The 14,772-nt window shown below is 47.1% G+C and overlaps 1 protein-coding gene across 1 annotated transcript in view; it reads right to left on the minus strand.

Annotated features, from left to right (window-relative positions):
- lin52 (lin-52 DREAM MuvB core complex component) overlaps window positions 1–14,772 on the minus strand; it is a 72,247-nt gene that overhangs the window by 56,094 nt on the left and 1,381 nt on the right. Inside the window, exons 4-5 of the mRNA XM_061968974.1 lie at window positions 14,681–14,747; window positions 14,540–14,623 (exon numbers count right to left, since the gene is read on the minus strand). Of these exons, the coding sequence (XP_061824958.1) occupies window positions 14,540–14,623; window positions 14,681–14,747 (151 nt within the window). The remainder of the gene's footprint in view (window positions 1–14,539; window positions 14,624–14,680; window positions 14,748–14,772) is intronic.

Here is a 14,772-nt window from a genome sequence, read left to right on the forward strand (position 1 = left end):
AGGTGCGCCGTGCATATGGTCACCTGCCTGCTGATGTACGGAATGAGCTTGCAACTGACCTGTTTGTTGGAGCCATTACTCCTCCTGACCTGCGCGTGCAGGTGCAGCTTCAGCACCCGAGGTCCCTGCAGGAGGCATTGGAAGCTGCCGTTGAGAGGGAGATGCTGGGGAGTGCAGCTGCAACCGGGGAAGTGGAAATGAAACCCCATCCAGTGAGGGCGGCATCGTCACACCCGTCTAGCGACGGGGCTCCGGCTTGGGCGAAATAAATTACCGAACTACTGAGGTCAGTGACTCTGCAAAGTCAACGTGGCCCGCGCCCCATGCAGGTCTGCTGTGTATTACCCGGGGATGCCAGCCCTGGGCATCCCTACCCACGGCCCCCACCCGCAGCTAGCACCCCCAGTCATAGGGGGAGGGGTGTGGATAGAGGAGTACGAGACTTGGAGAAACAGCAACAGGAGCAGCTGAAACAACTGCTGATGGAATTCCAGGGCAGCTTTGCAACGAATGAGAGTGAAGTGAGAAGAACCCACTTGGCAGAGCATGTCATAGACACTGGCTTGGCGCAGCCCATCAAGTGCTACGCATCCCCCTCGCTCGACAGAAGGTATGCGACAAGGCCGTGGATGACTTGCTGCGGGCCGACTTTATTGAGCCGTCTGAGAGCCCCGGGGCGGAACCTGTGGTCATGGTCGCGAAGAAGAAGGCTGGGGATGGGCGATTCTGTGTGGATTACAGACGGCTGAACGAAGTGACCACAAAGGACTCTTACCCCCTCCACCGTATTGATGAGTCCCTGGACCTAGTTTCCGGCTCCTCGTGGTTTACCACTCTGGACCTTAAAAGCGGATATTATCAAGTACCCCTTTCTCCTGAATCTCGCCCTAAATCCGCCTTCTGTACCGGCCGGGGTTTGTGGCAATTTAAAGTCCTCAGTTTTTGGCTCTGTAATGCCCCCGCCACTTTTGCCCGGCTTATGGACAAAGTGCTGGCTGGTATTCCCCGTCAAGAGTGCCTGGTGTACCTGGACGACATCTTAGTACATGGGCGTTCTTTTGAAGAAGCCCTGGGGTCCCTGAGGAGAGTCCTGGAGAGGATTCGAGCAGCGGGCCTTAAACTGCACCCCGAGAAATGCAGTTTCATGCAGCGGGAAGTAACCTTCTTGGGACATGAGCTGGGGGCATCGGCACCATGGGCGAGAAGGTGCGGGCTGTGAGAGACTGGCACTCCCCTCGGGACCAAGGACAGCTGAAGAGCTTCATCGGGCTTGCCTCTTACTATCGGAGGCACGTGCGGGGTTTTGCTACAATCGCCGCGCCCCTATATCGATTGCTGGAAAAAGGCAAAGACTTTGTGTGGTCCGAAGGGTGCCAGGAGGCATTCTGAGGGCTGAAACGGGCCCTGTGTGAGGCCCCGGTACTCGCCCCACCTGACCTCGCCCTACCCTTTTTACTGGACACTGATGCCAGCGGAGTGGGGGTGGGGGCTGTACTTGCACAGCCGTGGCAGGAAGGGGAGAGGGTGGTGGCATACTTCAGCCAGAAACTCACAAAGTCGGAACGGAACTACTGTGTCACCCGCCGAGAACTCCTGGTAGTGGTGCTCTCTATCAGACCCTTTAAATATTACCTGTGTGGCCTCCCCTTTGTGATTAGGACTGACCACTCTGCCCTCCAGTGGCTAATGACTTTCCGGGAGCCGGCGGGGCAGGTTGCCAGGTGGATGGAAGAGCTACAAGGATACAACTTTAAAATAGAACATCGGCCAGGTGCTCGCCACTCCAACGCGGACGCGCTCTCGCGCCGGCCGTGTGCAGCAGACGGATATCGTTACTGCGAGCGCAGGGAAGCCCGGGAACAAGAGCGGCGGGCAGAGGGCGCTGAGTGTGCGGCCGTCAGTCAGGCTGATAACGTTGTCTGCAGAGAACTACAGACTGTGACGAATGCTGATTGGAGGCACGCACAGGAGGAGGACACAGACCTTCATCCTGTCTTGCAGTGCGTAGAGGCTCGGCAGCGCCCGCCTTGGGAGGCGGTGGCACCATTCTCCAAGGCTACTAAGGGCCTGTGGGCCATGTTTGACTCACTGGGTGTCCCAAGGCGTGCTGCAGCGGGCATTTAAGGCCGTGGCCACAGGGGAAGAACAGTGGCAGGTGGTGGTGCCAAAGGGACTGCTTAAGGCAGTGCATGGGGAAGGTGGGTCTGGACATTTCAGGATCGCCAAAACACTTAAGCGGCTGCGACAGGGGTTCTATTGGGGTCGGCAGAAGAGAGATGTGGAAGACTTCTGCCGCCGCTGTGACCCCTGCATTGCCCGCAAAGGCCCCACTGGGCGCTCACAGGCACCGCTCCAACAGTTTCCAGTGGGGTGCCCCATGGACAGGGTGGGAATTGACATTACAGGGCCGTACCCACGGTCTGACAAGGAAAACCGCTATGTCCTTTCCGCCATAGACTATTTCACCAAGTGGCCAGAGGCATACGCCATTCCCAACCAGGAGGCAGAGACCATTGCTGATGCCCTGGAGGAGGGCATGATAAGTCGGTTTGGCGTCATGGCGTCTCTGCACAGTGACCGAGGCACAAACTTTGAGTCGCTCGCACAAGGCCGCGAACACCTGGGCATCCACAAAACTCGCACTACCCCATTGCACCCTCAGAGTGATGGGTTGGTGGAGCGGTTCCACCGCAACCTGGGAGACCAGCTCGCCATTGTCACCGCCCGCCACCAGCGTGACTGGGACAAACGCCTACCACTGGTGCTGATGGCGTGTCGCTCTGCTGTCCAGGAATCCACGGGGTGCACACCGGCGCTACTCATGTTAGGGGGAGAGATGCGCACACCTGCAGAGCTGGCCTTTGGCCGCCCACCTTATGCCCCGGCCTTCGCTGCAGGGCCAGAGTACGCCAGGAAATTACAGGACCGGCTGGACTGAGCCCACAGTTTTGCTCGGGAGCAGCTGCAGGAAGCTGGCGTCAAACAAAAGCGCTACTATGACGTGATGACCCGAGGGAGGGACTTCGCGCCAGGCGAGTTGGTCTGGGTCTACAACCCGATTCGGAAGAAGGGCCGCAGTCCCAAGCTGGACAGTAAATGGACAGGACCTTGTAGGATACTCCAGAAGCTGGGAGAGGTTGTTTATCGTGTCCAGCTGACCCCCCGGGGAAGGAAGGTGGCCCTCCACAGAGACAGACTTGCCCCCTACAGGGGGGGTCCCCCTTCCCCTGCCTCGGATACACAGGTGACCTCTCCCTTGCCCGCCCAGCCCTTTTTCAATTCCTCGCTTACGCCCCAGGAGGAACCAATTTCTCCACCCCTCTTGTCCCCCGCCCCCTCCAGCTCTTTCCCGAGGACTGGCACACCCGACCCTGCTGTCCCACTCCTGGGGACTGGTGTCCTTAGACTTAAGGACAATAAGGGAAGGGCGGGGGGGTTTGTGAACCTGCTTTTGTGTGATGTAAGGGTTATGTTTGTTTACACTGTTTTGTTTGCACTAATGGGTTGCTCTGATTTACATGCTGCTATGATGTTACCAAATGTTTACTTACGGGTCAGTCCTTGAGGGCGAGGACTTTTTGTAAGGGGGGGTGATGTAGCGGCTTGCTACGGGATGTTAGCCAATGGCTTTGGCTGGGGGGAGGGACTTCCGGGGAAGTGAGGGAAGTGACGTTGTTGATGGAAGGGTTGGTTCGAGTTTTGCCGGGAAAGAAAAGACACACACATTGGAGCTGTTGTGTGGTTAAATGGCAACTTGTACAATAAAAACTATGAGCCTACAATATTCTTTAAACACAGCAACCTATGTACCATAAATTAAGCACACGGCTTTACCTTTAATTTCTGTAAAGAAATACTTGGCAGTCCATGTCTTGTTGAAAACACGCCATTCGTCATCAACTTTTCTTTTTTTAGCGTCTCGGGGGTAACCGTGCATCACTTGTCGCTGTGCACCTTCACATATAGGTTACACACGGACATACGCCCATAAATAACACTTTTCAAAATAAAAGCAGCACAGTTGTATTGCACGCACGACAGATGTTTTTTTACATTTATTTTGTAATTTGTAATTGCCGCTGTTCACATTCACTCACAATTGCGCACAAGCATACGTCCACACGGAAGTAATACAAATAACGCTTTTCAAAACAAAAGCAGCACCGTTGTATTGCACACTCGAGATAGATACTTTTTAAAATGTATTTTGTAATTTCTGATTGGCCTCACGCGGACCGGACAGGGACGTACAAAGGGCCGGATGTGGCCCGCGGGCCGCAGAATGCCCAGGTCTGCTCTAGCGGGTGACTTTTCAAATGATGCTACAAATTAGTAGTGTTGCTAACGCTTTTGCCACATACTTGACATATTACGGTTGTCTGTTCAACATTTTTCCGCTTGAAGCCAAATCACCGCCAGACGATAGACTCCGTGCTGTTTTTCTTGGGAATTAATTCTTCCTCCATTTATTACCAGATTCGCATATTTCTCTCTCTCGTATTACCACGTGCACGGCTCCGCTTGCACCACCTGCCACAGCTAACGTTACCCATGCTGCTACCTCTCTGCTCGTCGAGGGCGTATGATGTTGCACGGGCGTATGATGTTGCACGCGTGACAGTATGTGACGTATGTAGTAACAAGGTGCGCTTGTTTTATCTCTCTGTGAGTAGGAGAGACCAGAAAGAGTGAGAAAAGCCTGAAGTGTAATGCCCACAGCTAAAAGCATGGGTGTCAAACTCTGGCCCGCCGTGTAATTTCACTTGGCCCGTGAGGGGCGATATCAAATTAACACTAGAGCTGGCCCGCCGATCATATACAGCGGCGGTGCCGCGGTACACCGCTAATTCTCATACTTGCCAAACCTCCCAGGAGACTCCCAAATTTCAGTGCCCCTCCCGAGAATTGTAACGACCCCTTTTCGTCCAGTCCAACGAGTGCTGGCCCAATTACATAATATGTGCGGCTTTGGCACGCACACAGAAGTGAATGCAACGCATACTTGATCTTCAGCGATACAGGTTACACTGAGGGTGTCAGTATAAAAAAACGTTAACATTGTTAGAAATATACGCCACACTGTGAATCCACACCAAACAAGAATGACAAACACATTTTGGGAGAATATCCGCACAGTAACACAACATAAACACAACAGAACATATACCCAGAACCCTTTGCAGCACTAACTCATCCGGGACGCTACTTATTTGTTCTGTTGTGTTTATGTTTAATGTTGTGTCGTTCGCGAACGATTTGTTCGAACGAACGAATCTTTTGAGTGACCGTACTGAACCGAATCACTTCATGAACTGATTCGTTCCTTTCTCAGTTCAGTTGAGCTCTGCCGCGACCATGCCGGTATGAGTGGAACTGGCGCATTCTGTGACTCACTGAACCCTCGACGTCGCCGAACGACGCAGCCAGCTACTCATCATGGGGGCGGGGGGAGGGACTGAGCGAACGATTCGTTCACTGGGAATTAACGACATGAATCACTTAGTGAACGACAGAATCAGGACTCGCGAACCTACTGACACAGAGAACTGACTGTGTCACGGAGGAGGACGTCACATTGAGGCTCTCGTTCAGTCACTGTGCGCGTCGTTCATTGGGTGCTGAGGGCTTGTGTCGTTCGCGAACTGATACACACCGAGATCTGCCGCTGGGGAAGCTGTTACTGACTGACTCATGATTCGCCGACCTGCACACAGAACTGCTGCTGCAGAAGTGATTCAGGTTCACGTACTGAACTGTGCTGACTGTGGCGCTGTGTCAGTCACTCACTGCCTGGTGTACTGCATGTACAGAGCTGTGTAGGGACTCGCGTTCACCCTATTTGCTGCTTCTCCCGCGAATGTCTGCACTGTACTGTACTACGCACGCCCCCCCCCCCCTTTTTTTTTTTTTGGGGGTGGGGGGAGGATTCGGTGAACGGATTTTTTGAACGACTCAATTTAAGGAACTGATTCTAGTGATTCAGTACAGTCAAAAGAACTGCCAATCCCATCACTATTTATGTTATGTTACTGTGCGGATGTTCTCCCAAAATGTGTTTGTCATTCTTGTTTGGTGTGGATTCAGTGTGGCGTATATTTCTAACAATGTTAAAGTTGCTTATACGGCCACACTCAGTGTAAACTGTATCGCTGTTGATGAAGTATGCGTTGCATTTACGTGTGTGCGTACAGAAGCCGCTCATATCTTGTGACTGGCGGGCACGTTGTTAAAAGGGATGAAAAGCGGACGTGACGTCAGCTCGTAGAGGACATTAAAAGCAGTGCCTGTAAGGCACACCCCCAAGACTGTGGAATATGAGAAATAATGACTGATGAACACCTTCGTTCGATAATGAGGGTTGCTTCAGCTCAAAGCCTAAGCCCCGACATTAATGAACTAGCATCCAAGAAAAGATGGCAGGTATCTGGCTTGGGCACATCAGATCAGATCAGTGTGTTGCAAACTGAGCCGTTTAAAGTCCTGAATGGTTGGTTTATTCATTATTTTATTTTCAAATGTATTAGCCTGTGGAAAAAGTTAATGTTGATATTTACCTCAGAAGGCTGCAAATAGAAAAAAGGCATTCAATTTTTATTTAAATTGTATTTGATATGCCTTTGATATTTTTTTATGATTATTATTATGATTATTATTTGAAAGTCGATTTTGCATGTCACTATAAAGTTATATAAGCCTTGCTTGTTCAATATTTAATGCAAAACTTGTTTGGGTCCCTATTAAAAGGTTAATTTGTTCAACCTTGGCCCGCGGCTTTGTTCAGTTTTAAAGTTTGGCCCACTCTGTATTTGAGTTTGACACCCCTGGCTAAAAGCAACTGCATGAGAACGTATACCGGTACTCGAATACTCACGATATAGTCATTTTCTATGACGTCAATGAAAAAGGAGGATGACCTCCAAATTCTTGAGGATAACCTAAAATCATCAGCCCGGAGGTTGGAACTTGGGTGCAGTTGGGTGTTCCAACAGGACAATGACCCCAAACACACATCAAAAGTGGTAAAGGAATGGCTAAATCAGGCTAGAATGAAGGTTTTAGAATGGCCTTCCCAAAATCCTGACGTAATTGTGTGGACAATGCTGAAGAAACAAGTCCATGTCAGAAAACCAACACATTTAGCTAAACTGCACCAATTTTGTCAAGAGGAGTGGTCAAAAATTCAACCAGAAGCTTGCCAGAAGCTTGTGGATGGCTACCAAAAGCGCCTTATTGCAGTGAAACTTGCCAAGGGACATGTAACCAAATATTAACATTCCTGTATGTATACTTTTGGCCCAGCAGATTTGGTCACATTTTCAGTAGACCCATAATAAATTCATAAAAGAAGCAAACTTCATGAATGTTTTTTTTGACCAACAAGTATGTGCTCCAATCACTCCATCACAAAAAAAATAAGAGTTGTACAAATTATGTAACTTTTGATCGCGACTGTATGTATACATACAGTATGTGTATATGTATGTATACATGTATATGTACATATAAATGTATGTTTACATATATGTATATATGTATGTATACATATATATGTATGTATACAGTACATATATATATGTATGTATATAGTACATATGTATATGTATGTATACAGTACATATACATGTATGTATACAGTACATATATATGTAAACATATATTCATATATGTGTATATACAGTACATATATATGTAAACATATATGCATATATGTGTGTATACAGTACATATATATGTATTCATTAAGGGTGTAACGGTACACCAAAATTTCGGTTTGGTACGTACCTCGGTTTAGAGGTCACGGTTCGGTTCATTTTCGGTACAGTAAGAAAACAACAAAATATACATTTTTTGGTTATTTATTAACCAAATTTGTAAACAATGGCTTTATCCTTTTAACATTGGGAACATTATAATAATTCTGCCCAAAAATAGAATTAGCTCTGTGTGTGATGGATCTGAGCCACCACTAGGCTGATCAGTGCAACAGCAGGCAGTCATGAATGCTAAGCATAACAATAACATACATATACACACAGGGTCGATTGCCAGGGTTAATGTGGTCAACATATATCAAATAAAAACGAAATAAGATAAGGCTCAGAATAAATGATAAATGGGTTATACTTGTATAGCGCTTTTCTACCTTCAAGATACTCAAAAGCGCTTTGACAGTATTTCCACATTCACCCATTCACACACACATTCACACACTGATGGCGGGAGCTGCCATGCAAGGCGCTAACCAGCAGCCATCAGGAGCAAGGGGTGAAGTGTCTTGCCCAAGGACACAACGGACGGGACTAGGATGGTAGAAGGTGGGGATTGAACCCCAGTAACCAGCAACCCTCCGATTGCTGGCACGGCCACTCTACCAACTTCGCCACGCCTTTCTACATATAAGTAGTAGTTACCTCATTGTAAGAGTACCTAGTTGCTCAGCAAAGTAAGAGACATTTTTCATTTTGTTATTTTATACGGTATTACGTTTGATAACATCTTTAATGTCAAAGATATTCATATTAACTGATCGAAGAATAAAAACACTGTATACAGCATTTTCGAACATGTGGCATTCATCTACTCTCAATTCATTGCAGTGTGCCATATAATAGGCATATAAATAAAAATGTATTAAAAATGTATATTCCGTAAGTAACAACAGTAAACATTGAGAGTACAAAACCCAATACGGTACCAAAAATGTAATATTAGATACAAAAGAGACAAAAAAAACATTTGGCCTTCAGACACTGCAATTATTTGCACCTGTATACCAAAATACAGCCTGAAAGAACTTTAAATAAAACTGTAACCAGGTTTTGGGCAAATAAATGACATGCATTCAAGTAAAACTTTTAAAAACGTTTCTGGATGTAATTCTGACAAATTGGATTTGAGTACAAATATTGGGGTATTTTCTTAAGCTAATTTTGATTATGCAACAGGACGGGTTCTATAGGCAGGCATATATGAGGGGGCAGTCAGAAATACGAAGGGGGCAAGACCTGTTCCATCATGCTGCAGCACTATTTTTCTTCGCTAATACTGTGGTAACATTGCTGTCTTTTCATTGAATTTAGTCGTTGGCTACAGTATGTGTCCAACTCCAACCTGGAGAAGTGGATTGCACTTTGTCAGCTATATCCTTCATCCACATTTTATCAACCATCACAACGTTTATTCTAACTTGATGGCATAATTATTAAATTGAATTTAACTTTAAGTAGGACTCCACACACAATAGTCAATATTTACAAAACTGAAAAGTACAGTAGTCTTATGTCTTATTCCCCACTTATTTACACAGAGAAACTTAAAAAGCATTTTATGCTACGCCTCTGGCTAAGCAGGTGTGTACTGTATGTGTGTTGTGAAATTGAGTTACGATGCATGTCTTCACCATAATTTGTTTATGAGTGTAGTAGAAGCAGCAAATACACACAGCTAACTTACAGTCATGTAGATACCACGATCAATGGCTCGCCTGCTGGTGGCACCATATAACGTCAAAAATAAAAAGGTGCCCACTTCACTGTTCACATATTACGACGCCGAACATACTGTATTCAATCCACACATTTTTGTTTTAGGCACTGCTGGCAATAATTATTTGACAATGAAATACATCTGATTGGCTCTACTTTGTCGCCAACCCCCACCAGTCTCTCATATTTGACGCTAATAAAGAACTGTGATTGGATATATTCCGAACTTTTCCACGCATCTACAAAATTAAATTAAATAATATTATGGATGGATTTAGTTTATGTCAACATTTTCGTCGACACTGGTTTAGTGAGGGCTGAGGGAAGGGGTGTGTGTGTCCATGTGTGCACAGCCTCACTGAGCCAGACAGCCGAGGGACAGCTATAGGGAAGATGATACTAGTGTATTGTGTCCTTTTTTCAGCGGATTTCTAATAATTTTGTCATCCTCACCCTTGCTCTCTGATGTGGCCGAAACCTGACACTTTGTGCTTCATTCAACCAAACTGTAGTAACGCGCCACTTCACATTCTTAGTAACGGCAACGGCGTTGCAACGATGGGAACAGTAATTAATTAGATTACTCGTTACTGAAAGAAATGTTGTCGTTAGTAACACTGTTGCACTCTAACAACACTGTTATTACAAGTATAACACATTTATTTGTTTTTATGGTGTGAAGTATATATATTTGCTAGCAATATCAAGATTCACTATTTCCTGTTGAGCGAAAGAGAGATTTATTCATTTAGTTTATGAGTACTATGAAGGATATTTTCTTGATGCTAACGAATAGCACCAATGATGTGGTCACCTGTGACGAATAAAGCAATTGGCTTTCCTGCACTACAACAACTAAGCTTTTAGTTTCTGTCATTTAATCGAGAAATAAATAACGGTGGATTGGACCAACAATTAAAATATTTATTACTACTACATATACTTAACGTGACGTTAGTGTATTTGCACAACCAGGTCTTCCTAGATTATATTTAGGCATAGCAACCACAAAGGAACAGAAAGTAATGTGATTTCTTGTCCTTTCTTACGTTTAGCTCTGCTCTCAAACAATACTACCACTTCCCCGTGGTCTCCTACCTCCCTAGGGAGGCGTTCGGGTGGCATCCTGACCAGATGCCCGAACCATCTCATCTGGCTCTTCTCGATGTGGAGGAGCAGCGGCTTTACTTTGAGCTCCCCACGGATGACAGAGCTTCTCACCCTATCTCTAAGGGAGAGCCCCGCCACCCGACGGAGGAAATTCATTTCGGCCGCTTGTACCCGTGATCTTGTCCTTTCGGTCATAACCCAAAGCTCATGACCATAGGTGAGGATGGGAACGTAGATCGACCGGTAAATTGAGAGCTTTACCTTCCAGCTCAGCAACTTCTTCACCACAACGGATCGATATAGCGTCCGCATTACTGAAGACGCCGCACCGATCCGCCTGTCAATCTCACGATCCACTCTTCCCTCACTTGTGAACAAGACTTCAAGGTACTTGAACTCCTCCACTTGGGGCAAGATCTCCTCGTCAACCCGGAGATGGCACTCCACCCTTTTCCGGGCGAGAACCACGGACTCGGACTTGTAGGTGCTGATTCCCATCCCAGTCGCTTCACACTCGGCTGCGAACCGATCCAGTGAGAGCTGAAGATCTTGGCCAGATGAAGCCATCAGGACCACATCATCTGCAAAAAGCAGAGACCTAATCCTGCAGCCACCAAACCAGATACCTTTAACGCCCTGACTGCGCCTAGAAATTTTGTCCATAAAAGTTATGAACAGAATCGGTGACAAAGGGCAGCCTTGGCGGCCAACCCTCACTGGAAACGGGTCCGACTTACTGATGGCAATGCGGACCAAGCTCTGATACTGATCATACAGGGAGCGGACCGCCACTACAGGGAGCGGACCGCCACAATCAGACAGTCCGTTACCCCATACTCTCTGAGCACTACCAACAGGACTTCCCAGGGTACACGGTCGAATGCCTTCTCCAAGTCCACAAAGCACATGTAGACTTGTTGGGCAAACTCCCATGCACCCTCAAGGACCCTGCTGAGAGTATAGAGCGGCCCACAGTTCAACGAAAACCACACTGTTCCTCCTGAATTCGAGGTTCGACTATCCGGCGTAGCCTCCTCTCCAGTACACCTGAATAGACCTTACCGGGAAGACTGACGAGTGTGATCCCACGATAGTTGGAACACACCCTCCGGTTCCCTTTTTTAAAGAGAGGAACCACTAGCCCGGTCTGCCAATCCAAAGGTACCGCCCCCGATGTTGCAGAGTCTTGTCAACCAATACAGCCCCACAGCATCTAGAGCCTTAAGGAACTCCGGGCGGTTCTCATCCGAGGAGCTTTTTAACTACCTCTGCAACCTCAGCCCCAGACATAGGAGAGCCCACCACAGATTCCCCAGGCACTGGTTCCTCATAGGAAGATGTGCTGGTAGGATTGAGGAGGTCTTCGAAGTATTCCCTCCACCGATCCACAACATCCGCAGTCGAGGTCAGCAGAACACCACCCCCACCATACACGGTGTTGACATTGCACTGCTTTCCCTTCCTAGGGCGGCGGATGGTGGTCCAGAATCGCTTCGAAGCCGCCTGGAAGTCGTTTTCCATGGCTTCCCCGAACTCCTCACATGTCTGAGTTTTTGCCTCCGCGACCGCTGAAAACGCACACCGCTTGGCCTGTCTGCACCTGCTGCCTCCGGAGTCCTATGAGCCAAAAGAGCCCGATAGAACTCTTTCTTAAACTTGACGGCATCCCTCGAGGGTTCTAGGATAGGCACCAACCACCTTGCGGCCACAGCTCCAATCGGCCGCCTCGACAATAGAGGTACGGAACATCGTCCACTCGGACTCAATGTCCAGCGCCTCCCTCGTGACATGTTCAAAGTTCTTCCAGAGGCGGGAATTGAAACTCTCTCTGACAGGAGACTCTGCTAGGCATTCCCAGCAAAACCCTCACAATGCGTTTGGGCTTGCCAGGTCTGTCCGGCATACTCCCCTACCATTGCAGCCAACTCACCACCAGGTGGGATCGGTAGAAAGCTCTGCCCCTCTCTTCAAGCGAGTGTCCAAAACATGAGACCGCAAATCCGATGACACAACTACAAAGTCGATCATGGAACTGCGGCCAAGGGTGTCCTGGTGCCAAGTGCACATATGGACACCCTTATGTTTGAACATGGTGTTCGTTATGGACAATCTGTGAGTCCAGCCCCTCTCGAGAGAACTGATTCCAGAGCCCTTGCTGTGCGTCGAAGTGAGTCCGACTATATCTAGCCGGAACTTCTCCACCTCGCGCACTAGCTCAGGCTCCTTCCCCCCCAGCGAGGTGACGTTCCACATCCCAAGAGCTAGCTTATGTAGCCGAGGATCGGATCGCCAAGTGCCCTGCCTTCGGCTGCCACCCAGCTCACGTTGCACCCGACCTCTATGGCCCCTGCTATGGGTGGTGAGCCCATTGGAGGGGGCACCCACGTTGCCTCTTCGGGCTGTGCCCCATGGGGCCAGGCCTGGCCACCAGGCGCTCACCATCGTGCCCCACCCCCGGACCTGGCTCCAGAGGGGAGCCCCGGTGACCCGCGTCCGGGAGAGGGAAATCTGGGTCCTTTGTGTTTTTCATAGAGGTCTTCAAGCTGCTCTTTGTCTGATCCCTCACCTAGGAACAGTTTGTCTTGGGAGACCCTAGCAGGGGGCATAAAGCCCCCGGACAACATAGCTCCTAGGATCATTGGGACACGCAAACTCCTCTACCACGATAAGGTGGCAGCTCAGAGAGGAGCAAATCAAATGTTCAGACAAACATTTTACAAAGTGATCACTGCAGACACAAGCGGTCCGATTATATTGCACAAGATGATGTAAGTGATTATTTTTAAGAGCCATTTCCTTCGACGCACTTTGGTTTTTTTTTCCCCCTGACTTTATTACCTTTGAGAACCACCTCTTTCGAGACTCTTTAAAAGTTCTTACCTATATCTCTATTTGAACCACTGGAACACCAAAGAACAGAACAGGAATACGGCATCTTATGCTCAAACTCTACACTCACTCTCACTTGTTCTAATGCTGCTTGATCATCATGTGAATTAAGCAGCGTAGAAGAAAAACAGATATGACGTCATATGCAACCAAGCTATTGAAAAAAGAAGGGGAACTAGAATTGAAAAAATCATACATTTTATTTTTTGTGACAAAAATCTGAGATTGTATTTTTAGACCATATCATCTAGGCCTTTGTAACCCCAGATAGAAAATGTTTGGACATCCCTGCCTTAAAACTTACAAACTCCACTTAACACCTCTGCCTGAAATTCAGAGCCCATGAAATCAGTGAACGATATCAAAGTAATTCTAATATTAAGCTTAGTTTGATCAAATTCACAGTAATGTGAGATATTTAAGTAAAAAGCAGACTGCAGCTGCGATATCTCTTTGTGTGCTGTTTAATTTGAATTTGTGGCTGTCAGCAAAAATTCCATAGTTGTATTGGCAGTATGTATCGCAATTCCTCACAGCTTGTGTTATTTTGCTGGAAACCAAAACACTCAGAGGAAAATAAGAGCACTTCGCTATATCTCTCTCTAATCCACACTCCACAAGGATTATGACAATGGAGGTAGTGGAAGGGGAAAGGATTAAAAAGTACATTTTGCATGCATCACATGCTGGCGCACTTATATATTACATTATCAGCTCCTGTGGTTGAGACAGTGTTTCTAACATGTTTCCGCTACAACAAAATTGACACAAATCTGTTATTTGTAAAGGTCAGCGTGTTTGACAGGAGGTGATTCCAAATAGTAGTTTACATTTTTTTACCAAAGATACCAAGGTACTGAACTGCATGTCTATTGCAAGGCATTGTGCGCTATCTAGTGGTATAACAATAATTTACACGTGAATACTTTTTAATAAGATTTTTAAAAAGATCATAAAATGAAGACATATCATGACAGCAGTCTGTTATTACTATTATTTTGCCGTATTTTTTTTTACCATTATTAAAATTCTATACACTTGCTTGTGGTACTTACATTCTTCTAAGCCCAGTTGATAAGCAAGATTCTGAAGACCTTTGACCTTTTCCATCAGGTTAGCTGTTGTCAAGGCACCGAGCTCTGGGTAAAAAAAATATCCTATAAAATCAAAACTTCAGCACCACATCTACGCATTACCTTTCAACATCTCTATGTCCTCACTCTCTAGCTCAGCCATCCACTTAGGGGGAGAGTCTGTGATAGGCTGCAGAAACAACAATACATTTTAT

Source organism: Nerophis lumbriciformis, linkage group LG08, assembly GCF_033978685.3.
Source record: "Nerophis lumbriciformis linkage group LG08, RoL_Nlum_v2.1, whole genome shotgun sequence".
Classification (NCBI taxonomy): Eukaryota; Metazoa; Chordata; class Actinopteri; order Syngnathiformes; family Syngnathidae; genus Nerophis; species Nerophis lumbriciformis.